General features: G+C 41.0%; 2 protein-coding genes and 1 long non-coding RNA gene across 8 annotated transcripts in view; 2 read left to right on the top strand and 1 right to left on the bottom strand.

Annotated features, from left to right (window-relative positions):
* LOC110505405 (connector enhancer of kinase suppressor of ras 3) overlaps positions 1 to 11,948 on the top strand; it is a 74,218-nt gene extending 62,270 nt beyond the window's left edge. Inside the window, exons 1-11 of one of the 2 annotated variants that reach the window (XM_021584606.3) lie at positions 2,899 to 3,097; positions 4,431 to 4,484; positions 4,992 to 5,031; positions 7,486 to 7,655; positions 7,984 to 8,057; positions 8,305 to 8,376; positions 8,475 to 8,536; positions 8,691 to 8,809; positions 8,994 to 9,348; positions 9,921 to 10,111; positions 10,290 to 11,948. In XM_021584606.3, the coding sequence (XP_021440281.3) occupies positions 2,993 to 3,097; positions 4,431 to 4,484; positions 4,992 to 5,031; positions 7,486 to 7,655; positions 7,984 to 8,057; positions 8,305 to 8,376; positions 8,475 to 8,536; positions 8,691 to 8,809; positions 8,994 to 9,348; positions 9,921 to 10,111; positions 10,290 to 10,490 (1,443 nt within the window). In that variant the 5' untranslated portion in view covers positions 2,899 to 2,992 and the 3' untranslated portion in view covers positions 10,491 to 11,948. Of the gene's footprint in view, positions 1 to 2,898; positions 3,098 to 4,430; positions 4,485 to 4,991; positions 5,032 to 7,485; positions 7,656 to 7,983; positions 8,058 to 8,304; positions 8,377 to 8,474; positions 8,537 to 8,690; positions 8,810 to 8,993; positions 9,349 to 9,920; positions 10,112 to 10,289 lie in introns of those variants that run through there. The other variant, XM_090220670.1, reaches the window with a different exon arrangement.
* Positions 1 to 27,237, bottom strand: part of LOC149972080 (uncharacterized) — a 185,096-nt gene that overhangs the window by 52,662 nt on the left and 105,197 nt on the right. The window lies entirely within an intron of this gene.
* LOC110505404 (SR-related and CTD-associated factor 8) overlaps positions 11,977 to 27,237 on the top strand; it is an 86,473-nt gene continuing 71,212 nt past the window's right edge. For 2 of the 4 annotated variants that reach the window (XM_090220669.1, XM_021584602.3), the window contains exons 1-2: positions 11,977 to 12,272; positions 13,645 to 13,728. In XM_090220669.1, the coding sequence (XP_090076795.1) occupies positions 12,243 to 12,272; positions 13,645 to 13,728 (114 nt within the window). In that variant the 5' untranslated portion in view covers positions 11,977 to 12,242. Of the gene's footprint in view, positions 12,273 to 13,644; positions 13,729 to 20,045; positions 20,131 to 27,237 lie in introns of all 4 variants that reach the window. The other 2 variants (XM_021584604.3, XM_021584603.3) reach the window with 2 other exon arrangements.

Here is a 27,237-nt window from a genome sequence, read left to right as displayed (position 1 = left end):
ATTCTCAAGCAAGAATGTTGCTAGGACTGTCTGGGAAGGGTCTGAGTGGGGAGGGGAACCTGAAAACTAGCTGTTATTGCTGGTGACATCACCAGGCAGACCAAAACTCCATCTCACCAAAGCAGGCTGAAATTTCATGTGGTCTTTCCATCCCAACAAAACAGACTGGACCTCACGTTTTTGACTGCACTGGATCTTTGAATCAATTTGTCAACTGTGTTTACCGCGGGGGTTGAGCCACAGTGTGAGACAACAGTGCAATTACCATAAACAGGGTCTTACAGCGCATTGGGGCCTTTGCCAATCTCCTGTAGTCGCAGCACACTGAGCAGTGTAAAGAACCTGATACCAGCTCTGCGACCCGGGGCCCTGGCCCAGCGTGAAAGACCCCGAGTAAAGAATGGCCACTCTTGTGTCTGCCAGTGAAACCCCCTCGCTCCACTTGCTCTGGAGCAGGGCTTGGGGGATATTAGTTAAGTGCTGTGACAATTCTCAGCATGGAACATGATGGGAGATTTAGTCCACAATGGTGTGACGAATCCACATTCCTAGGAAGTGTATTGGGCTCTGACATGAGTGGTGGAGAGCTTACCTTATTTCCCCCACTGTGCCTTTTCATGTACCAAAACAATACTCTGTGCTAAATCATTCTAATGTGACATGCTTAGACTTTTGTTCTAGAATTAATGAGAACAATAGGAACAGAATTGAGTGTAAATCTTTAAATACCATCTTTCTATCCATTTCAAAAGCCATGGCCCAGATGATTGTAACTTGGTGATGACAATGGTGTTACTTGATATGGATGAGAGGGGGGATGTGAGAAATATAGAGAGAATGATAGAGAGACAGGAGGAGAGAGGGTAGAGGGAGAGCGAGAGAAAGGAGAATGTCCCTGTAGTTTGCCTGTCACTGTATGGGCACAGTGGGGCATGTCAGGACTCAGGAGCCCCATGAGGGTTGAGGTCCGGGGGGAGACAGAGAGAGCTGTCCTCTCCAGGTCCAGGAATGTGTCTAGTTTACCACTAGTGTTCTATCACAGGGAGAACCCACCACATCCGATCCTCTTAGCAGATAGCAGCTACCACCCACAAACATTATAGCCACTGACAGAGCTATAGACAAATGTTATGGCTAAAGGTTCTGCTCCCCACAGGGAGAAAAGAGTGTTGATAGCCATGCTGCCGGCTTCTTTAGTTTCCTCTCATATTGCCTCCCAGAAAACCATAAGTGGACCGTGATGTGACACATTTTTCTTTCCTTTTTCCTAAGGCACCTCCGTAATGGTATATTTTGTGAAATTCACTTAATGATGATGGTTTTACCAGTCTGTAATACCAGCATGATTTAATTGTTTAAACAGACTGTGGATATATACACTATATATACAAAAGTATCTGGACACCCCATCAAATTAGTGGATTTGGCTATTTCAGCCACACCTATTACACACAGGTGTATAACATTGAGCACACCGCCATGCAATCTCCATAGACAAATATTGGCAGTACAATGACCTTACTGAAGAGCTCAGTGACTTTTGACATGGCAGCGTCACAGGATGTCACCTTTCCAACAAGTCAGTTCTTCAAATTTCTGCCCTGCTAGAGCTGCCCCAGTCAACTGTAAGTGCTGTTATTGTCAGTGGTGGAAAAGATACCTTAATAGAAAATGACTCAAGTAAAAGTGAAAGTCACCCAGAAAAATACTACTTGAGTAAAAGTCTAAAAGTATTTGTTTTTAAATATACTGAAGTGCCAAAAGTAAATGGAATTGTTAAAATGTACTTAAGTATCAAAAGTAAAAGTATAAGCCATTTAACATTCCTTAAATTAAGCAAACCAGATGGCACCATTGTCTTTTTTTATTTGTATTGACAGATAGCCAGAGGCACACTCCAACACTCAGACATAATTTACAAACAAAGCATTTGTGTTTAGTGAGTCCACCAGATCAGAGGCAGTAGGGATGATCAGGAATGTTCTCTTGATAAGTGTGTGAATTGGATAATTTTCCTGTCAAAATGTGAAGAGTACTTTTGGGGTTCAGGGAAAATGTATGGAGTAAAAAGTACATTATTTTATTTAGGAATGTAGTGAAGTAAAAGTAAAAGTTGGGAAAAATATAAACAAAGTACAGATACCCCAAAAAACGACTTAAGTAGTACTTTAAAGTATTTTTACTGAAGTACTTTACACTACTGATTATTGTGAAGTGGAAACATCTAGGAGAAACAACGACTCAGCCGCAAAGTGGTAGACCAGACAAGCTCACAGAATGGTACCGCTGAAGCATGTAGCGAGTTCAAATGAACTGTCCTCTTCATGGTTTGGGCTAAGCCCCTTACTTCCAGTGAAGGGAAATCTTAACACTACAGCATACAATTACATTCTAGACGATTCTGTGCGTCCAACTTTGTAGCAACAGTTTGGGGAAGGCCCTTTTCTGTTTCAGCATGACAATGTCCGTGTGCACAAAGCAAGGTCCATACAGAAATGTTTTGTTGTGATTGGTGTGTAAGAACTTGACTGGCCTGCACAGAGCCCTGACCTCAACGCCATGGAACACCTTTGGGATGAATTGGAATGCCGACTGCAAGCCAGGCCTAATTGCCCAACATCAGTGCCCAACCTCACAAATGCTCTTGTGGCTGAATGGGAACAAGTCCCAGCAACATCTTGTGGAATGTCTTCCAAGAAGAGTGGAGGCTGTTATAGCAACAAAAGGGATGCCAACTCCATATTAACGCCATGATTTTGGAATGAGATGTTCAACTAGCAGGTGTCCAAATACATGTAGTGTATATAGTCAACAGCAAGAGTCTGTGACAATTCAACGAATGTCATGTCAAGAGGTTTGATGAACAGGTGTGACCTACAATCTCATTTCCATATTTGATGCGCTAGAGTGACATCTAGTGGTTATTGGGTTACGGTGCATACTTTAACTCGGCCTACAACTTCAGACTCACTGCTACTATTATTGCAACCTAATGTTCACCAAAGTTATAGCGGGGATTCGCCGTTGTAAGCGCAAGTTGTCCTTCAACAGAGACGTTATCCGCACTAAAATACGTATTTTCATATCTAAATTGCAGGTATGTTTCATGGTGATTTTCGAGGGCTAGACTATCACCTTAATGTTTGAAGACAAACTGTGTTTTTCGTTTACCTACACGTTTTTTTTAAAACTAACACAAACACAGAGCTTGAGTCAATCAATTTAACCTGTCAATCCATCAAAGAAAGACACATTTTGAGTAAACGGTTATAGGCCTACATGACTTCTCTGAACCCCGTTCAGTCCAGCTAGTATTTTAAAATAATTTTGTTTTTGTGATATCTGATTCTTGTTTAGTTCCAACCATGGCAGATATTTGGTGCGGACGCATTTGAATCCTGAACTCTTGATCTGTCTGATGTGGCATTCTGCTTCAGTCAGTACTCACAGTTCTCGATGCGCTGTTAAACTGGTTATATTATTTATGTAATCTGATAACAGGTGCAGTTAGTTCATACTGCTGCGGTTGTGGTTATAGTGTGATGAAGCATCTCTAGGATCACAGTCATCAGCTGGCTAACAAAACATGTTGCTGACTGAGATGCAAGTGTGTTGAGCAAGACGGACAGAGAAGTGTAGCCTAGATATGTTTCTCGTCTTTAGTATGTGTCATTTGGTGAAGACCAGCCTTATGAAGCTGACACTCTTAATATATTACTAACCTCTTTTGAAAGCAACAGATACTGATTTATCAGGGATTCATTTAGACTTAATGAATATGTATATTGTTCTTTCATTGCAGCGTTTTGGAACTGTGTGGTAGGAATGTGTATTTTGAGCTACCAGTTCTTTCAAAAATCTAGTGTCAAATTGGAGGCATTTTCTTTGTCCAGCCATGGACTATGGCTACATCATGACCATGGACCTGGAAAGAGTTAGTTTGCATGTTTTTATCAGCTGACCTACATTTTGGTTTGTGTGGCTCCAGGGTCTGAGGGTCCCTCCATCAGACTCGTCAATGTTCTCCGTGAGGAACGCAGTCCCCCTGAGGAGATTTTCTAGGAGGAAGTTTGTCAATAATGCCAATGTGAAGGAAACTGTTTCTCAATGTCAGTGACAATGTCAGTTTGGTTTGAAGACATTATGGGTCGTAGTCTGTTATAAAAAGGGCTGACTACAATCTTGTGCAAGTTCACTTATGAAGACTAAATGCAATGTACAAGGGTCATGCTATAAATGGACACCAACTCATCCTTGATGCGAAGCAGTTCCCCCTTTTCTCTAAATCAGGAGAGATGTCAAAGTGGACCCTTTGAGACTTGAAGTATTGTACTCAGTCTATTCATTTAACATGGGGGTAAATCATGTTTTGAATTGAAAGGTCTGTCGATAAACTGAAAAGGTATTTCTCTCTCTCTCCCTGCCTGCAGGCTGCCTTCCCTATATCTCTGGCTCCCTCCATGGCAGGTGATGACTACAACCCTGTAAGTACTGGAGATTATCTATAGGTCTCTTATATGTTATTACGGATGTTTTTTTTTTTATGGCCATTTTTTTTCCTGAGGCAGGCAGTAGTCACAAATTGCGTCTGCAATTCCTTTCTCATATGGTGTCATCATTACAGCTTCCTCAGAGATCTCACAAGATATAGTAGAGTGGAGATTCAGCAACTCTTGGAGGACAATGGAATTAAATAAAAAGCTTATTTATTGTTTTTAAAAAGTACTGTGTGTATATATATTTTTTTAAGTTGGCAAACCACTGTTATACTTGATTGCTTGTGACTACTGCAGAGAGAGAGAGAGAGAGAGACACACACACACACACACGAGTGACACTGGTGGTGTGAAACAGGATGTTTCAAAGACTATAGCTGAGGTAGGGTGAGGGACTGTCTGATCGAGCTGCACTGTCTGGGGAAGCTCTACCTTCAATCACCCATCTCGTGAACTAGGGACTATCTGACCTCTCACTACCTTCTGTTCTATCAGGTTTCCCTGAGACAGAAACCCAAGAGGAAGACTCGAGGAGGTAAGTTGGTGTCCAGGCCTGATTCTGCTGTCTGTGCCCTCAACTGTAATTTGGCCCCACTGATTTGGGCGTGTGTGAAGTGTCAGGACGATTAGAGTGTCTGTGGGGAGGGTTGTGTTGATAATGCCGTAGACCTTTATACTTGTATACACGCTGAAAATTGCAGATCTGGGCACTGATAAACGTCTAAATTGGAATGCAGTGGTTGTACAGTAACATGATATAAATGACGTCAAAGCTCAGGCTCTGTGATTGGGTTTTGACTGACAGCTGTTCTGAACTTAGTCCCCCTCCCTCCTGTTAATTGGGCAACTTTTCAAAATGTCTAAGGGAAATGCTGTAAATTTAAGAGGACTCAATATATTTTAAAAGATCCGACGTTGAGGATTGTAATGAATACTGCTTTGAGTCCAAATGTACAATTCACATTTCCATATCATAAAACCCATGTCGTATACAGTGTCACCGTTTATGATCCCCATGATTGGTGTAGAGTTGGCGTCATACCCTGGGTTGTTCTGAACAGAATGAGCCTGTTTGTCTATTGTGAAGAGAATTTGCTGCGGAAAAAGCACCTGTGTGCTCTCATGACTTGTTTCTATGCGCACCAAAATGATCTGTTTCTATGAATTGCCTTGTGGAAGTCTAACACTGTAAGATCATATTTTATAACTTAGCTAGTCATGTTGGCAATAGAACAAGCTTTTAAATGATGCCCACCTGACCCAGATTGCAATTGATAATGGGATGTTTTTGGATTGCTTAAACAACAACAGTAATTGTGTGATTGCAGGGCTGTGTTCAAAACAACTACAAGTGTGCTTGCTCTAGTTCCTCAACGGCACAGCTAGGAGAACAAAAAAAATCTACTTTTGGTTGTAGACTCTTCTTTGAGTCATAAAAGAGCATTGAAATGACTTAGGAACGGTGCACACTTTGGAGAGGTGTGTGACCACTTGGAGATGCCAGTTAGTCCTCTCAACCCCATGTCATGTTTGGGGTTTATGTTGCACCTACCCCACATTTTCCAGGAATATTCTCATGTTACTGAATGTATCTAGAGTATTTTCTGATTTAGTTATCAACAAATGCACCGGTACTGTTGAACTGTTGCGTCCTGACTATTGTGTCCTGAACTGTCGTCTAATGATATTCCCATTATCTCCAAACTATTTCCTTTCAATTGCTACCATGCTTTTCATATGTCTTCTGTAAGAAACATTTCAATTTAGCCCTATCTATAAAGGCCAATTCCCACTAGTGTAAAAGGTTAAGAACAGGCTCAGCAAGAGATTCCAATATTATTAGCCTTTATGGGCAGTTACTGTATGCTGAGCAGTCTGTGCTTCATTGTGTGTGATAAACAGGTAACTGCCAAAGTAATGGATACACTGAGGGATAAAAAGTATATTGAAAACAGGTGCTTCCACACGTGCAGTTATTGACTTAAGGAAAGGAATTAACATCCAATCATGCTTAGGGCCATGTATAAAAATGCTGGGCAGGTGATTATTTTGCCCTGCAAAACAAAGTACATTTTTATTGTCACATACACCAGATAGGTGCAGGGAAATGCATTGTTTTACAGGGTCAGTCATACTAGTACGGCACCCCTGGAGCAAATTATGGTTAAGTGCCTTGCTCAAGGGCACATCGAACAGATTTTTCAACTTGTCGGCTCGGGTATTCGACCCAATGCTCTAACCTGCCATAGCTACCATGGCCATACCCCCATAGGATGACACAAGGCACGAGTGGTCACTGAATGGTTTGATGAGCATTAAAAAAAAAATTGACCATATGCCATGGCTGTCTCAGTCATCAGATCTCAACCCAATTGAACACTTATGAGAGATTCTGGAACGGCGCCTGAGACCGCATTTTCCACCACCATCAACAAAACACCAAATGATGGAATTTCTTGTGGAAGAATGGTGTTGCATCCCTCCAATAGAGTTCCAAACACTTGTAGAATCTATGCCAAGGTGCATTGGAGTTGTTCTGGCTCGTGGTGGCCCAACACTCTACTGAGACACTTTGTTAGTGTTTCCTTCATTTTGGCATTTACCTGTATGCCCTTTGGAATACTTATTTGAAAATGATTTGTCTGACCACTATCTGACACAGGTAGGCTGAAAGAGATTCTGAATCTGCTGTACTTGGAAACTGTAGCTTACAATCAATCAGCAGGTGAACCATAAATCTGTTGAACAAATCTGTTGCGTAGAATGTTCAATTTGGAGTCATTGGACTATTTGAATTATATTGTATCCCTCTGTAAATCGTGGCATTGTAATATTGTTTGTACCTTGCTGAACTTGCTAAAGAGGATTTATTTAACCAATCATAGTGTCATATCAAAATGTCTGCATAGCAATAAAGGTATATTAGAGGGTATATTGTTGCTTTGCAACCACGGTGCATGAATTCAGGAACGATCTCCTCTGTGTTCAGGCAATGTGGCAATGAGCAGACGGAGGGTCTCGGTTAAAGAGCTGGGGGAGTCGGACTACCAGGGCTGGCTCTACAGGAAGAAAGAAGGAAAGGCCTTCCTGGGTTTCAAATGGAAAAAGTACTGGTTTGTGCTGAAGAAGACTTCCCTGTACTGGTACACTACTCAACTGGTGAGTAATACTCATAATTTAACCCTCTATGCTGAGTCATCATATCATTTCCACAACTGCTTGCTGCCTCTGCTACGTCACTGCTGGGAATTAGTCCGTCTGAGTCTGACATGGTGTTTCCTGGAGCTGAAAGTGTCTGTCAGTTTCTTCTACAGAGGCATGATTACTGGCAAGATGGAGGAATTAATTAAGCCTTTGTTTACCATGAGTCAAAACTAATTTGAGGGAACTAGAAATGGATAAAAGGTTGAATAATGCCTCTTTTCATTGCTTTGAAATGCCAATACCTTTTAATGCTAAGAATCTGTCAATCCCATATTATTTTCAGGCAGAGAAAGCAGAGGGATACATTAACCTGACTGACTTCATCATCGACAGAGCCTTGGAGTGCAAGAAAAAATAGTAAGAAACTTGTTTCTTATTTCACTAAATCATGTTGCTGTTTGTGTAAAACTGGTCAACACATTTATTCCAGGTAATTACTGACCATTTACTGCCACACTTTCAGTTTGACAAGAACGGCCAACTCTCATAATGACAGGAAGTTATAGGTCGCGTGAATGTGTAACTTCCTGAGCGCAGTGTAAATGATCGAACGCAAAGTGAGAAACTGAATCATCTGAGTTATGTTCTCCCCTGTCTCTTGCAGTGCCATCAAAGCATGTCACCCGCAAGTCATGATGTTTTACTTTGCAGCTGATACCTACGAGGAGATGAACGTGTAAGTCGCATGAAAAGATTCTAATGTGAGTCATGTTAAGAGTGTCATCATAGAGACAGTGAGGAATGTGACAGTCTCTCTCTGTTATTCTGTTGTAGTTGGTTGAATAAGCTTGGGCTTGCTTCAATACAATACGTACCAACAGAGAGCAACACTGCTGGTAAGCTTTTATGTTGATCAGTCGGCATGATTTATCAGCTGTGGTCCATTCCACCAATTGACTCATTCTGTTCTTTACTACTATTGCCTCAGTATCACTGCTGATATTTGTTTGTCAAGTATGTAGCCTAATGGCATTTTGACTCTGTGTCCAGAGTGCTACAGTGAGGAAAGTGATCACGAGGAGGCTGAGACGACAGAGGCTCCCCCTCCCCCATACTCTGAGCAGATGAACCAGGGCTCTGTGGATGGTCCACCTGGCAGTGGACATCAGGTCAGTAGGCCGTATGCACCGGGCAGCCGAGTAGGCTTTGGTAATTAAGGCCAGAAGTTTTTCCTAACCGTGTGACGTGACCAAGAAAACCTCTGGGCCCTAGTTACACTGACTTACATACATTTTTTTCAAAGTGTTGAGTATTAACCTTGCTGAACAACCCCTTTATGTTATTCTCTCTCAGGGTACTCTCCCTCCCCCCTACTCCTCTCCCCTTCCCAGTGAGACCAATGGCTCCTTCTCCTCACCTGTCAGCACAATGACATCACAGAGTTCCGTTTCCTCACTGGCCAAGCATCGTCAGTCCTGGCTGGACCTGGTCTCACAGGCCTCTCCTGTTGTCGGGGAAACGGTGGTGTGCTCTGTGCAGGTCCACACACATCGGCCCCCACATAATCAAGAGAACGAGGGGCCCCTACAGCACCACCAGGAGGCTTCATCCTACCAGGACCCTCCAGGCAGCACAGCCAGGGAGGAGGACTTTAACCCCAGGGAGCAGATAAAGGAGGTGGCTGTGCTAGAAATAGGAACAGAAGATGGTGAGAATGCTTTTTTCTTAACGGCTGTTGACTTAAATAAGGGGAACATATTAATCACAATACAAATTGTGAAGGAAAAATATTTGTGTGCTCCTTGGAGGCCTTTAGTTCTTACTTGATCAGGCCTGTGGATAGGAGAAGTGCAAGTAGACCACACTTCCTGTTGTGCAATGTCACAGCTTCTGTCTTTGACAGCACATTGGTAGCTGTGCTTATTGTAAGATGTGAGTTAGTTTGAATGTCTGCCTACACATCCTGCCCTGGCCTTGGAATTTTTGTTAAACAGATTTGAATACCAAAACATCCTAGTCTTCATCCTGTTTTCACAGTTTTGTCAAACATTACATTGTCTCATAACTGTCAATCAACTAGTTGGAAAAAAATATGAAACGAAGTGGAGTTATAGTCAACACTATTTAAATCCCGTCAATGAGCTCAATGTTATTTTTAACCTGTTTTGAGTAAGGGTACTGACCTCAAACCTTGTCATACTTTCTTTAAAAGTGGTAAACTTATAAATATGTATCTGCAGAAATATACATTTCTTGAAGTCAATTGTATTGTTCTTGCAGTGAACCATGAAGCCACATCTGATGAGATGGAGAGACTGTACATCCACATCAAGCAGGCCAACCTCTCTCCCATAGGAGAACGCAAACCATCCACCAAGAGGGACTTCAGAGCCTCCTTTATAAAGAGATGCAAAAACCAGGACGTTAACGAGAAACTGCACCTCATCAGGACCCTCAACAGCACGCTAAAGGTACATCTGCCAACTTGACTAGAATTACTATATGCTTTTGTTTTTATCAGTTTATCACCACATAGGTGGCAGGATCACATGTATGTCCTTGTTTTCTATGTACAAATTGTATGTGCTGTTTAGTATTGAGACCCTTGAGCATAGTTACACACTCTTTCGTTCTTCCCCTTTGATTTAGGCAAAGGAGGCAGACCTGTTGACCATTGAGCAGGTGCTGTCAGAACCCACCCCCTCCAGATTCAGGGAATGGAAAAAAGTCAACACACCTCTGCTCCAGGAGATCTGTCTCAAGCATGGACACCAGGTGGCAGCAGAGGTAGAGCCCTCCGCAGCAGCAGCCAATGCCACTGCTGTCCCCTTTGTAGAGACCAGTTTATAATGGAGTAGGATGAAGTTGACCCTAAACACTGATCTAAGGTCAGTGTTGAGTTTACCCCACTAATGCTTATGGCTAAGATTTGGGATGGATGAGCAGATTGCGTTCATGTGCCTATGGGTAATTTTTACTCAGAATGTTTATAAGACTCACTGCCGTTATTGTCTACCCATAACCCAGTAGCACTAAGGGTTGTTCACAGGCAGCCTGGTCTCATAGTAAACATAAGTCCAGGATGCTGAAATTAGCATGATATGTTACATAAGATAGAAGATTACTTAAAACAATAAAACAAAGAGGGTGGTTTGTCGGGTTGGATCATGGATGAGTGAGTGTATAACGCGAACGTCTAACAACCCAAAGGTTGCGTCTTCAAATCACACCAAAGGCAACTTTTGCGTTTTAGCTAATTAGTAACTTAACTACTTGCTACTTTGCAACTACTAAACATGTTAGCTACCCCTAACCCTTTAACTTAACTCCTAACCTTAACCCTTAGCCTAGCTAGCATTAGCCACCTAGCGAATTGCATTTCGTAACATATCATATGAATTGTAATTCATGGCATATCATCCGAAATTGATTGGCAGCCACACATTAATACGTATCATACTAAATGAAGGAAGACAGATTTACATTTACTATTACTCCTACCACCAAGTCCAGGTTGACACAGGCCGCATTTTTATCTAACTACATATGATTGGAAGCAGCTCATGTGTTGACTCTCCACTAAGTGGAATCATAAGAGGAAAGTGTATTTTTTAAAGTTGGAGTTGATGCAAACATTGTTTGGTTGATTGGATGACATTATATGGTTTTATATTGTTTATGTTGTCATTTATCTTTTTAGGTTTAGAGATGTAACAATTTACGTTTTCGTCTGTTGTGATATGTACAGTGTTTGCTTGCATTTGTGTTATCTCAAGTAGTGAGTGATGGAACATTGGGTAGATGTGTCCATCTCTGAAAGCTAATTTCCACAAGTGTTTGTTATTTTGCAACATGTTCGGTTGCCCATAGGACAAGGTTTTATTTTCGAATAGTTTTACAAACAGTTCAACAGACTTGCACTGCCTTGAAATGTACAGTATGTAAGCTTTTGATACAAACTTTTGACTGTTATCTTGGTTATATTTTGATCATGATATCTTTGTGGTTTTCCTAGAGACATTTGATCATTCAACATTGCTGTATGTGATAGCTGTTACATTCAGGTCCTGATACTTTCATGGAGACGTTGTTATGTAAGCATTCCATTTTGTGCCAGCAACAATGAATCCTGAATTGTAATTTATATGATTTAGCTGTGGAAAATATTTTGTTGTTTTAGCATTGTAAATAAAGTCATTGTACATAGGTATAAAGTGTGTACAGTTCTATTGTATGTTAATTGGTACATTTTCATTAAGTGACTGTATCGAACGAGTAATAAAGAGTTGAAATGCTCTGCATTATAAATATCAGCATTTTTTTTTTCTTCAGACATGCTTTTTAAAATATCCATCCGGGTGTTAGAGCGTTTTTTGACCACGAGTCGTCGCCAGTTAACTACTTTCATTGGACCTGCAATGCAAGTGTGTGACACTTGGGTTCGCTGGTCTCTGTGCTGCTGTTCGGATTTCATTGAGGTTGTGCGCCATATTGGCAATCTTCTCCATCTCACCAAGCTAACGTAGAGCATGCATCAAACCGGTTGTCGAGAAGAACAATATAAACATTTTACAGCTTACAACGAGACTCAAATACAACACCATGGAGGCTGTCAAAGCATTCAACGGCGAGGTTTGTATGATTTCTCCCCCACTTTTCAATGCAAGTGACTGTAATGTTAGTGAAATGTATGATTAACGTTAGCTAGCGTAAAGCAGAAAGGGGGAGAAGGGCAGCTAGACACAAGGCCGCATCCTTTCAGTAGACACGGTTTGCTTCCACCATGAATATTGATCACCCAGTTAGTCCTTTTCAATGTAAGCGCTACTATACCGTCATTTGGTCAGCAATACCGAGCTAAACTCGGTGAACTGTAGCTAGCTAGATTGCCATCTGGTAGAGCGCGCTAATAATGTTTAACTAGCTAGATAATTTAGATTACAGTAGGCTAACTCAATTGAACTTCGAAATCAAAACAACCCCTGTCGCTATCTACGTCACCCTAATTTACTTAGCTATTTTCTTAACTCAGTCAACTGTAAAGGTTAGCTGGCTAGCTAGCTAACAATGTTCGCCAGACAATAGCTAGGGAGCAAGGCCTGGTAAAACGTGAGACAGTTAGCTGTTTTCGCGTGGCGGCCGGTGCAATGATTCCAGTTAGTTAGCAAATGATGGATGCAGTAAGACAATCACTGATGCTGTATCACTTTGTAGGTAACCAAAATAGCATGCTAGCAAGCTATTGTATTTTGTTCTAAATAAATTTGGGGGGCCCAGTAGTTTTCAGCCAAGTCACACTGGTCGAGTCATTCGTCTCACTTCAGTTAGCAAGGGCAGGACGGGTTTACTGATCCGTTGGTTAGTTTAGCTAGCTGATTTCTATCTTCCAAAATAACGGAGGTTGGTAGAAATGTGCCAGACTTTGCAACTGGGTCTGTTCTTCAGTTCGTTTGCCAAATGTCAAGCATTATGTATGGCCCGGTTGTTGCTGAAGCCAAACGATGACAGTAAAAATTCGCAAAATCGAGTCTCCATATTCATTAGTAGGTGATATGCATTCATTCACACATCTAGTTATGATCTCTGTAGTAATAATGCATGACTAAACTAGTAAGAAAAAGGGGAATGTGGCCACAACACGGTGTGCCTGTATAGAATTACATAACATGAACCATAAAATCAGATATCGTCGACAACATACAGCGAATTAAAACACCAGCATCATGCCCAATACACGCTCTACTTTTTCAGCTACTAATATTTCACTGGAGGCTATTGCTTGAATATTATTTTTGTGCATAATAAAGACAGCCCCAAGTGTCTTTAAACACTTTTTTTGACGACACCCTTTCCCTGGCCTATGTAGCCTACTGTACAAACTAAATGTTTGCCATTCCTCTTGAGTCTTAGCTTCAGTCCTGAGTAATGTGTTTCTTGTCTTATTTAACACTTTTATATTAAAATGTGTTTGAACGGTTTGTTTCCTTCGCTTTTTGTCTTTCAGCTCTTCTCGTTGAATGAGTACAAGCCTCCAATCTCCAAGGCGAAAATGACCAATATTACCAAGTCTGCAATAAAAGCTATAAAAGTAAGTATGTAGAAATTAAACTAAAGAGTTGGAGTGATCGTGGACAGAGAGTCCGTCTCCCAGCCGTACAATGAATGGGGTTCAAATAACCCTTGTTACTTGAACTAACTAACCTCCTAGTCAGTCTGACATGTTCTTGCAATGCACTATTTGGTTCAATTGCATAGATTGATTCAATTCTAGCTCTGGAAGGTATACAAATGTCAGCCAGCATCCTTCTATTCACTCTAACCAAAACAAATGAAGATACTACATTAAAGGCCCCACCAGTGGGCAATGCCCCCTGCCCCCATTTCGATGTAATTCCTGAGCTTGGGAAATACTTGTTTAGGTTCTGCCTCTGAAGAATTACACAGGCTGCTAATACATATTAACGAATTGGGTGTCTTTGACTTTGCAATCTGTTTTCTCCAAAGTTTTGTAATCTTCCATAAATTGCGACAGCGAATCCACCATAGAAATAGAGAGATTAAGATTAAGCTCCGGTAATATGAATAGCCTAACTACTGAACGGTTTGTTAATATGATTTTTTTATTTTTTATTTCCCCTTTATTTAACTAAGTAGGCTAATTGAGAACAAGTTATCATTTGCAACTGCGACCTGGCCAAGATATAGCAAAGCGGTGTGACACAGAGTTAAACATGGAGTAAACAATAAACGAGCCAATAACACAAACAAGTCAATGACACAGTAGAAAAAATTAAGTCTATATACAGTGTGTGCAAAAGGCATGAGGAGATAGGCAATAAATAGGCCATAGGAGCGAATAATTACAATTTAGCAGATCAACACTGGAGTGATAAATGAGCAGATGATGATGTGCAAGTAGTGATACTGGTGTGCAAAAGAGCAGACAAGTAAATAAAATAAAAACAGTATTGGGATGAGGTAGGTAGATTGGGTGGGCTATTTACAGGTGGACTATGTACAGCTGTAGCAATCGGTTAGCTGCTCAGATAGTTTATGTTTAAAATTATTGAGGGAAATATAAGTCTCCAACTTCAGTGACTTTTGCAATTCGTTCCAGTCACTGGCAGCAGAGAACTGGAAGGAAAGGTGGCCAAATGAGGTGTTGGCTTTGGGGATGATCAGTGAGATATACCTGCTGGAACGTGTGCTACAGATGGATGTTGTTATCGCAGTTCACTGGTCACGATAAGGCAGAGCTTTACCTAGCATAGAACTATAGATGACCTGGAGCCAGTGGGTCTGGCGACGAATATGTAGCGAGGGCCAGCCGACTAGAGCATACAGGTCGCAGTGGTGGGTGGTATAAGGTGATTTGGTTACAAAATGGATGGCACTGTGATAGACTGCATCCAGTTTGCAGAGTAGAGTATTGGAAGCTATTTTGTAGATGATGTCGCCGAAGTCGAGGATCGGTAGGATAGTCAGTTTTACTAGGGTAAGTTTGACAGCGTGAGTGAAGGAGGCTTTGTTGTGAAATAGAACGCCAATTCTAAATTTGATTTTGGATTGGAGATGTGTAATGTGAGTCTGAACTGAGAGTTTACAGTCTAGCCAGACACCTAGGTATTTATAGTTGTCCACATATTCTAGGTCGGAACCGTCCAGGGTAAAGGTCGACCGATTATGATTTTTCAACGCCGATACAGATTATTGGAGGACCAAAAAAGCCTAGTTATTTATTTGTAATAATGACAATTACAACCATACTGAATGAACCCTTATTTTAACTTAATATAATACATCAATAAAATCAATTTGGCTTAATACATAAATAAGACATGTTAATAATAAGACATGTTCAATTTGGTTTAAATAATGCAAAAACAAAGTGTTGGAGAAGAAAGTAAAAGTGCAATATGTGCCATGTAAGAAAGCTAACGTTTAAGTTCCTTGCTCAGAACATGAGAACTAATGAAAGCTGGTGGTTCCTTTTAACATGAGTCTTCAATATTCCCAGGTAAGAAGTTTTAGGTTGTAGTTATTATAGGACTATTTCCCTCTATACCATTGTATTTCATATACCTTTGACTATTGGATGTTCTTATAGGCACTTTAGTATTGCCAGTGTAACAGTATAGCTTCCGTCCCTCTCCTCGCCCCTACCTGGGCTCGAAGCAGCGTTACCCATGCAGAGCAACACGATTAGCGCACACCCCGCTAACTAGCATGCCATTTCACATCGGTTACACCAGCCTAATCTCGGGAGTTGATGGGCTTGAAGTCATAAACAGGGCTGTGCTTGAAGCACAGAGAAGGGCTGCTGAAAAAACACACGAAAGTGCTGTTTGAATGAATGCTTAAGAGCCTGCTGGTGCCTACCATCGCTCAGTCAGACTGCTCTATCAAATCATAGACTTAATTATAACATAATAACACACAGAAATACGAGCCTTAGGTCAGTGAAATACGGAACCGTTCCGTATTTTATCTAACGGGTGGCATCCATAAGTCTGAATATTCCGGTTACATTGCACAACCTTCAATGTTGTGTAATAATTATGTAGAATTCTGGCAAATTAGGTGGCCCAAACTGTTGCATATACCCTGACCCTGCGTGCAATGAACACAAGAGAAGTGACACAATTTCACCTGGTTAATATTGCCTGCTAACCTGGATTTCTTTTAGCTAAATATGCAGGTTTAAAAATATATACTTCTCTGTATTGATTTTAAGAAAGGCATTGATGTTTATGGTTAGATAAACATTGGAGCAAGGACAGTCCTTTTTCGCAAATACGCACCGCATCGATTATATGCAACGCAGGACACGCTAGATAAACTAGTAATATCATCAACCATGTGTAGTTAACTAGTGATTATGATTGATTGATTGATTGTTTTTTATAAGATAAGTTTAATGCTACCTAGCAACTTACCATTGCTTACTGCATTCGCGTAACAGGCAGGCTCCTCTTGGAGTGCAGTGAGAGGCAGGTGGTTAGAGCGTTGGACTAGTTAACTGTAAGGTTGCAAGATTGAATCCCCGAGCTGACAAGGTAAAAATCTGTTGTTCTGCCCCTGAACAAGGCAGTTAACCCACCGTTCCTAGGCCGTCATTGAAAATAAGAATGTGTTCTTAACTGACTTGCCTAGTTACATAAAGATTAAATAAAGGTGTAAAAATAACGGCTAAATCGGTGTCCAAAAATACCGATTTCCGATTGTTATGAAAACTTGAAATCAGCCCTAATTAATCGGCAATTCCGATTAATCGGTCGACCTCTAGTCCAGGGTGGTGATGCTAGTCGGGCAGGTGCGGGCAGCGAACGGTTGAAAAGCATGCATTTGGTTTTACTAGCGTTTAAGAGCAGTTGGAGGCCACGGAAGGAGTGTTGTATGGCACTGAAGCTCGTTTGGAGGTTAGTTAGCACAGTGTCCAAGGAATGGCCAGGAGTATAAAGAATGGTGTCGTCTGCATAGAGGTGGATCAGGGAATCGCCCGCAGCAAGAGCGACATCATTGATATATACAGAGAAAAGAGTTGGCCCGAGAATTGAACCCTGTGGTACCCCCATAGACTGCCAGAGGTCCGGACGACATGCCCTCCGATTTGACACACTGAACTCTGTCTGCAAAGTAGTTGGTGAACCAGGCGAGGCAGTCATTAGAAAAACCAAGGCTATTGAGTGAACGGTTTGGTAATATGAATAGCCTATCTACTGAACGGTTTGGTAATATGAATAGCCTAACTACTGAACGGTTTGGTAATATGAATAGCCTAACTACTGAACGGTTTGGTAATATGAGTAGCATACCTACTGAACGGTTTGGTAATATGAATAGCCTAACTACTGAACGGTTTGGTAATATGAGTAGCATACCTACTGAACGGTTTGGTAATATGAATACCCTAACTACTGAACGGTTTGGACTAGATGCATTTTTTCAACATTATAATGGACACAGTGCAACCTTTGGTAGGATGTTGGCAGGCTATTCAGCTGCGCTACAGCAATACCAAGTCAGCCCGTGCTCATGCCATGGTTCTCACAGCTAGTGGAAGTGAAATGATGGGCTACAATGACTTTGCTCATGATGCACGCCGTAAATGATGTGTAACAACACCCTGAGCGTATCAGACACGAAACAAGACAATACCAATACAATTGTAACAACAGCACAGCAAAATAGATAAACATGATAGTGGAATTTTCTTTCACGGGTGCCTTTTTGTTATAGGATAGACACTTGTGGTTTCTAGCTGCACCAATCAAAGCAGTGGAGTATGGTCAAACCATTCATCTTGGTGGTTGCGTGGTTCAAATATGCAATCATATCATACACAATTTTACCATTTATGAAATTGTCTTTTTTCTCCATGGCTCAGGTGTAGGCAGGCTATGGCGAAAAGCTGTTTGGCTCAGCTCAATCCCGATTTTTGAAGGGGTAGAACTTTGCAGGTGTTTCTGATTAATAAACAATACCATGCTGGAGGGTGGTAATATTCAAATAAAACCCAGCTCTGAAAATAAACGTAGATGGAAAAGTATTAGCATGTCATCTCATAGGGGAAACACGCCATTGACATGGAAAATATCTGAATTTCCAACTTCAAGCCCAAATATATCATACTTTGACTAAAACGCTGACTTATTGACTTAAATTGTTGTGCAGCAACATGGGTAAGCTATGGGCATAGTCTTTCAGCCAAAAAAGCATATTTTGTATTTTAAACCTTTTTTCCTAACTGAAGCACCTTTTTGTCAGACTGATAAATTCTGTCATTTGTATGTGATAACGCTAATTTCAAAATGCGTCATAAACTACTGTCCTAAACACTGGCAAAACATGCTGATAACTAGGACTGATAAAATGCCTAAATTGAAAGTGCCGCAAAGTTGATCATGTCATTTGAAGTATCTAGTACCAGTAGCTACGTAGATAAGCAACTATTTTTGGTTGGTAATGGAGAAGTTATTACAGTTGTCCTGTGGCCCAATGCCATTTTTCACTGCAACTGAGAAAACTATCTGTACACATAATTATAATAGGGTGCTACTGTCGGGTGTTGTTGGCAACTTAAACTCCAACTCATGTTCGCCACAAATAGAAGAGTTCTTATTTTTGCCACTATGCTAAATAGTAACTTATGCTGTTTGAGTACTTCTTCAACTACACATTTGTAGGCCTAGACAAAGTAAGAAGCACAAATCAAAGCTAGGACTGGTGACCGCTTCGATAGGCCTAAATCACAGCCTTATTTCTCAAGGATCACATGCATCCATCTTTTATGGTATAAGTCCTCGTGTTTCCTTTCCATACTGGTATGACGGTGCCTTATGCTGACGAGTAGCAATGGGTTGAAACTCTAGTGGACGCCTATTTTAAGATGATGCAGATAAGCTGCTTCTATTTGATTTGAAAATGTCATAACCACCAAAAGTTATGAAGAGGGTGTGTATGTTTGGTATCACATTATTCTCCTCATGTAGATTTTCTCTAACTTTAATCTTTCAGCTGCTGTTTTTATACTTTTACAGGCCTTGCCAGTCCACCCCTGTGCATTGTGGCCCAATGATTGTTCTGAGTCTACTCGGCTCAGCATGCAGTCTAATTAGCTATAACACAGTTAATTCAACAAGAGGAAAACATTTACAGACTAGGTTTATGAATAATAAGCTATTTATTTTCGTCAGATCACATAGGCAGCCTGTATAGAGGAGTATTTTTAGTTGTCAAAAGATTGTTGCCAGCTCACTCACAAACATAATTTGATAGCTCATCTGTGTAGTTAGTGCCTGTGATGATGTGAGCCCATCAACTACTGCAGAGCTCTCCCCCAAATTCCACCAAACACAAACAGTGTGTGGCTATGAAAATGCAGGAGAAATGCATTATTAACAACATCAGCTTTGGAAATATAGCACAACAAAAAATATGCCTTATTTTTAGCATTGGTTCCAATTTCAGGGATGTGTACTTTATCAGCTCCGATACTTTCACAGTGCAAGTAAATCACTGCTGGCTTAAACTTTGAACTGAAATACTTCATAGTATATTCATCCTAATCAATCATTTCCTGGTTAGCTACGCTTAAACAGTCATAATACTTTTGTGGGGCATAGACCAGTATTACAAAGACATTCTATCACTAAAATAATCTTAGCGCTTATTGTCTTCATCTTTCTGTCTTTCTGCTATAGGCCCGCCTCTCGCAAATCTTTCTCGGTCTCTATGAACGGCTCCTCCCACTTTGTTGCAGATAACAAAATAAAGTGCAAAACTAACCCATTTATGGATGGTCATTCAATATGTTTGTGTTTCTAAATCTGTACGAATTAGTGTAATCTTGCTATTGCTTTGCCTGTGTTGCCTGTGAATAACTCCTGTTTCCCCTTCCCTCAGCAGCTCTCCCAAAGCACTGAAAGTGAAGCAGGAGGATGGGGTGCAGAGAGTAACAGAGAGATAAGGGAACCCCTAACCAGCTTAGGTAGGAGATGGGCTGTTTCAAACAAGGAACATGGAAGAAGCCAAATCAATGAGACTCAAATTGCTCCTTCACAGAGGGAGATGGGGCTGGCTGCAGAGCTTTTGGCTCTCTGGGTCTTGTTCAGTACCCAAGCAACGCTTTCTCTTTTCTCTGGCTTCATACGTGGTCAGTTCTGACTGAATTAGGACTGAGTTGAATAAACCTAGCTGTTGTTTGAACTTGGAAAGTTGGTAATCCGTGTTCAGTCCATAGTGTAGGCTAATTAATGTTCTGTGGCTTCCTGAGTTAAGCTGACCAGTCACTGTTCCCACCATTCTTATGAGAGTATTTGGCCGAGGTGGACTTAGAAGAGTATTTCCTTTTTAAATGTTTTATACTAATGCGAAGTAGCTGTTGGACACCATGCACTGGAGAATCACAGTTGACATTAGGACAACACTGCAGAAGAAGGTGAAGATTTATCACTGACAGATGAAACATGTTCTTAGTATGGTTTGTAGTTTTGAAGTTGTCAGAGGCTGGCATGGCTTGATGTTCAGGGATAGTAGTCTTTTGTCAGGACTCGCGCGACCACCGGCTCAAATTCCATGAGATTCCTGCATACTACTCTAGCAAATTATCACTTTTTGCTAACATTTCGACCTCTGAGGCTCTGAAGACAGTCGAGAGGCCGAAACCAAAGCATCATAAAAAAATAATACTTTGCGTGCTCAGTGTGCAGGAGTTTTAAAGCTTTAATATGTAACTTTTTGGGCGACCTGACCAAATGCACATGGAAATGTGTGTTATTGATCTGTCATTCTCATTGAAAGCTATTCTAAGAAGCGGTAGATATGTTCTATGTGAGCTATTTCTATGCTTCCCGTTTTGTTTTTCTGTCTTTTACTTTCGGTTTTGTACACCAGCTTCAAACAGCTGTAAATACAATATGTTTGGTTATGGAAAATATATTTCAACGCGGTTCAGATGGTACAATGATTCTCTACACTGTACTTGCTTGTTTTGTGTCACAAACTGAGCTTAGGCGAACTATTAGAGATTTCTCCGTAGTGCATCTTTAGCTATTGTTTCATATCTACAATGCACCCACAAATAACCTATTCTGAATGTGTGAGTGCCTTTCACTTCAAATCCCTGTGAATGGGCATTCTGCTACTCTACTCTTGTCGGGAGTGTGGGGGCTATTGGTTTAAATTATTCTGGAGAATCTGATGTTCTCGTTGGTTCGGCCTCCTTTGACACTAGCATATCACGAGCAAATCACCACAGAGTGAGGTGGTGTTCGAAAGTTGGTGGCCCGTGGGGATTGGGGTGGAGACCGACAGCGCATCTCGGTATGGAGCACAGTTCGGTATGGACTTCACAATGCATGTATCATCTCATCAGCTGGTAAAAAAAATTATTGTGCTGCCTATGCTACCGTAATAATAGGCCTGATATACAGTATCTCCATGATGGATTAATATGAATGAACATCACTATCTCGCCATCAATTCCATTAAAAATGCAACCAAAATAGATAATACTGTTCAAGATTTTTATATATATATATATATATATATATATATATATATATATATACATACATACATACATACATACATACATACATACATACATACATACATACATACATACATACATACATACATACATACACACACACACACACACACACACACACACACACACACAAACACTGAGTGTACACAACAATAGGAACACCTTCCTAATATTGAGTTGGACCCCCTTTTGCCCCCAGAACAGCCTCAATTCATCGGGTCATGGACTCTATCTACAAGGTGTCAAAAGCGTTCCACAGGGATGTTGGCCCATGTTGACTCCAATGCTTCCCACAGTTGTCAAGTTGGTTGGATGTCTTTTGGGTGGTGGACCATTCTTGATACACACAGGAAACTGTTGAGCGTGAAAAACCCAGCTGCGTTGCAGTTCTTGACACACTCGAACCGGTGCGCCTGGCACCTACTACCATACCCTGTTCAAAGGCACTTAAATTGTCTTGCCCATTCACCCCCTGGATGGCACACATGCAATCCATGTCTCAATTGTCTCTCCTCTTAGAAATCCTTCTTTAACCTCTCTCCTCTTCATCTACACTGATTGAAGTGGATTTAAGAAGTGAAATCAGTAAGGGATCATGGCTTTCACCTGGTCAGTCTGTCATGGAAAGAGCAGGTGTACCTAATATGTGTACACTCAGTGTACAAACATGTCATAGACTACCTCTGGCCACCCATCCATTTTCCTGGAATCTTTCCCTTGTCAAATTAACGTCTTGCTTGTTATTTTGCTGAAATCCTGTCACATTTATGACCAACAACAAGTAGCCTTGAATGCATGGCCTAAAGCAGTTATTTATTCAGTCATGATGAGAAGCAAATGCTGTCTGCACCTTATTCTAGTCCCAAATAGGCCATATACAGTATTATTCAAGAATGTCATTACAATATTAAGAAAAGGCGCCAATGCTAGCAAGTGATGGCCCGTGATGGAAACGCGTGCACTGTATGAGGAATTCATCTGAAAGGTAATGTTTCAGCCTTTGTCTTGCATAGTGCAGGTAATCAATTCAATGCAGTATTATCCTTATTTGTAGCTTCTAATTTATAGCCTCTGTCTTCTAGGGCTGGGAATTTCCAGGAACCTCACGTAATAAGTGCAGAAAACATGTTGGCCCAGTATTTAAAATAGATGAACACGTTATAGGAGGACAAATACCAGAGTTTTGTCGCAGGTACAGCTGACTAGCGCTGCCTACAGTAGTTTTTTTTGTTTGTTGACAAAGTTACTTTGAGTCAAATATCGCTATAATATTGTCTAAAAATAATATTTTGACATATACCTTTTACCCCCCGTCACTACTGTCTTCACTGTTCTCAATTATGCACCTGCCCCCGACTGGCCTCTCCTTCGCTCCTGTGGAGTCCCAAGAAAAAGACTAGAATAGTTTGTCTGACATTTTTTATTTTGAGATAAAAAAAAAAATATATATATATATATATATATATATATATATATATATATATATATATTTTCAAAGGAGGATTCAAGCTTGCTCTTGTTTGCTGAATGTAAAATACAGCAGCCAAAATAACTTGTAATTACAATAATGGAAAAAAGGACAACACCACTTCATTTAACTGTTGAGAGCAAGGAAGGAACAAAGCAACAATAGAGACAGGAAGTGAAATGTATGCCTTGTGGATAAATATTCTGAAAAGTAATAGAAAACGATAGTAGTGGCGTCTTTTTGTAAGCACAAACTCCGCCATGGTTCATTGGACAAAGCCAATGCTCTCTAGGCCCCTTGCTTTTTTCAGTCTTTACTAGTGACATGCCACTAGCTTTGATTAAAGCCAATGTGTCTTTATGTATGCGGATGACTCGTCACTATACAAGTCAGCGAGTGCAGTCACTGCAACACCTAACAGAGAGCTGCAGTTCGTTTCAGAATGGGTGGCAAGAAATAAGTTAGTCCTAAATATTTCATAAACTAAAAGCATTGTATTTGGGACAAACCCTAAACCTCAACTAAATCTTGTAATGTAAACATAATGTGGAAATTGAGCAAGTTGAGGTGAATAAACTGCTTGGAGTAACAATGGATTGTAAACTGTCATGGTCAAAACATGTTGATACAACAGTAGTTAAGATGGGGAGAATTCTGTCTATAATAAAGCACTGCTCTGCCTTCTTAACAACACTATCAACAAGGCAGGTCCTACAGGCCCCCGTTTTGTCGCACATGTACTACTGTTCAGTAGTGTGGTCAGGTGCCACAAAGAGGGACCTCGGATAATTACAATTAACAGCACAATTATTATTATTTCTTTGGTCTTGGGCTCATACAATGTCTTTAACGTAGGGCTCAGGTAGCTTGAATTTTCATGCTGATCAAAGCTCTAAACGCACTGCCCCTTTTTTTTGCGCTTCATTGCGGCCACATCGGGCTGTTGGTCCTTGATGTTCAAGTTGATGTTACTCTTCAGTAACACAGACCCCAAAGCGAATCAGGGGGAGAAAAATCGATTTATTCAAAGTGGACAAATCATAGATGTTATGCTGAGAGGTAGATGTTCATTCTCCCATGTCCTCAGTGATTCTCTCCACAGAAGAAAAGGAGAGGATGTAGTTTTATAACCCAGCACTAGCCTGTGGTTGTCCAATTAGAAATCCTTGCAATTAAACTGGGCCAATGGCCAAATATCAAGTATCCTATTTCCGGCTCAATGTTTCAACAATTTGAACCAATGAGAATTTGCCATGTAGCTATGAGTCCCGGACTGAAATTCCTCCCATGTCTCTGACCAATTGATCATTAATCCCCTATTACAGAAAAAACACTATTACACACACATTATTACTCTATTGACTTTTACTCCTCTTGACCTTTAGTACTCTATTGACCTCTCGTCCTCTGCGTTGTGTATTTATCCTTGAAATAGTTTTACAGAACTGAATAGCTAGTTGGGTCATAGGGCGGGGGCATTCCAATGAGTTGGTCCGGGTGTGTCAATCAAATCTGGTTGATTTTTAAACGGACCTTTACACTTTGCTGCTTTGCCTTTTCACAAGGTTCAACTTCAGCTTCCTCACAGTAAACATCCAGAAGTAGAATTGTATACATCTCGGAAATGTAAGCACTTAGGGGGGGAATTGTTTATTTATTTTTTTCCAAAGCCTGGTGTGTTGGCAGGAAGTTACATGTTTGTTCTCAATATCTTTGGGTAAGATATTTGCTGCATTTATTAGTCATGTATTTTTTTTTTTGCCCATTGTCGTGATACCCAATTGGAAGTTATGACCTTGTGTCATCGCTGCAACTCCCCAATGGGCTCGGGAGAGGTGCCGTTCGAGACATGGGTCCTCCTCTTAACACTGTTCGCTTAACCCTGAATGTGTCGGAGGAAACACCTTGCAACTGACGAACCTAGATGGTGCAAGGCCAAATGTGCACCGCCCTTCAGGTCTCCCTGTCTCGGCTGGCTGTGACATAGAGGCTGTTCTAACATGTTGTTTTGATGTAGGCTAGATTACATTCATGAGCTGCTGTCAGATCCTGTACTTACTAATCCGTTATTGAGCCGTGTTGGTTAACGGTGGCCTAAAAATCTTTCAACCCTTGAAAAGTATGACTTTTTAACTCGAGAGCACAGCAGCAATGTTTTACCTAGGCTACAGTAGTTCGGCCTCTACGTTGCATAGGAGTGTGGGTCAGTTTGTTTAGAGTCTCACCAGGTTGGAAGAACTTGACTCTACTCAGGCCAAAAGAGAAGCAGGGTAATTTTATTACAGCAATTAGAGAAGAACCTTAGGTTCTGGGGTCTCTTCATTATGGGTCTCTTCTCAATTGGTGTGCTGCTGCACAATTTTAGTTCAGCAATTGTTTGGCTCAAGTCTCAAGTTAGTCTGCTTCATAATAGACTTATTAAATGCACAATTAACCGTTCATGGCTATGGTATATGCTGCTCCCAAGTACTTTTGTTTAACCTGCACCACAGTACAGAATACGTTGCAGCTGCAACACTTGGAAGCAGCACATGCTGTCTGCAGCTTTATTTCTTTTTTTCATAGTGTTTAATATTGGCCCAACATCTGTTTGATAGTTAAGGATGTGCACATTACTCACACCCTTCTTTCCTGATTTAACGTAGAATGCAGCCTTTATGGTATTGAGAAAGCCCTCAAGCACAACGAACTTTGATGGTACAAAATGCACCTTTTTATAGCGTTTATCGTGGCTGTTTCAGATGATCGTACTACACTTCATGTTTGTGCACACCATAATGCAACGTTGGCGCTCTCCAAACAAATCCACCTGAGGTTTTCATCAGATTGGCGTGTATATGCCGCCTGTGCCAGTGTAATGTCTGAGGAACACTTATCAGTCTACTTTGGTAATGCTGCAAGCAGGCTGTCTATAGGCTACATCCAATGAGGGTGGCAGTACCCTCCATTGGTTTCTTGATGGGTGATTAATGGACAATATATTATCCCTAATATCCCAGCATATTATCCCCAGTACCCCTGCTTCACACTACTAGGTGTATTCCATCCAGACAATAAGATGGTTACTGTATCGCACATAAATATCTCAGCCAAGTATCACTATGGTGTGCATGGTAGTGGTAGCTAGTAGGTCTAGTTGTTGGTTTTGGCTTTGTGTAGTCATAGGGATCACGCCTCTCGGTACCTGGGGGTGTGGTGTGCGCTGTGGTTGCAGTCGAATTCCTACACGGAGGGAGAGCGCGTGAATTTGCACGTCCCATATAATGTGGTAACGATGCGTTGAAATCTGGCACATTGGTTTATTTTGTTTGGCGTGCAGGGTCCGACACTGATTATGGCCTACCCGGGCCAGTAAAAACATTTCGGGCCAGTGGATCTCTTCAGTCACATAGGGACAGTAACTTTTCAGTACATTTTTGCATTCCAGTCCAACTTTTACCAGCTCTGTCGCAGTCTACCATTGAAAACCATTGACGACTACACTCGTAATTGTCACTCTATTTGTATTTGAGCATATGATTGGCTGTTCTTTCACGCACCTCCACGCTCCCGTGAGACAACTTCTCGAGCAGTACCAGTTGATGCCTTCACACAGCAGCTATCTAGAGCAAAAAGAAGTGCCTGTATATATCTACTCTCTGAGCTTATCTTAGGGAAAGTTCTTTACCAAAGTAAACCTTCAATAGTGAACATACTAGCAATATGCTGGTTACGGTTGATAGTCTGCAAAAAGGAAAGCTACAAAAAAAACGCCTAGCATTGGTGTTGGCTAAACCATGTCATCTCTTTTGAAAAGTTTGTCTTAAAATGAGTGCGTCCTATTTTTTTTTTATCTTCTTAATGACATACTTGACATACAAAAATGTATGCAATTAATTCAATGCAACTCCAAAGAATAGAGTAATGACTTGCGTTGCTAAATTATATTACACAGCTTTTTAATACATATGATAATAACCAAATGTAGCCTATTAATAGCTGAATATAAAGAGAAAGCATGACAACGTATAGGCCCTGCATGACTCCAATGCATTTAACAACTTCACCATGTCCAGGCCAGTAGAAGTTATGTTCGG

The sequence above is a fragment of the Oncorhynchus mykiss genome, chromosome 25 (genome assembly GCF_057628025.1).
Source record: "Oncorhynchus mykiss isolate SJ-2025 chromosome 25, ASM5762802v1, whole genome shotgun sequence".
Taxonomy (NCBI): domain Eukaryota; kingdom Metazoa; phylum Chordata; class Actinopteri; order Salmoniformes; family Salmonidae; genus Oncorhynchus; species Oncorhynchus mykiss.
The sequence above is the reverse complement of the archived record's forward strand: the minus strand, read 5'-3'. Positions and strand labels throughout refer to the sequence as shown.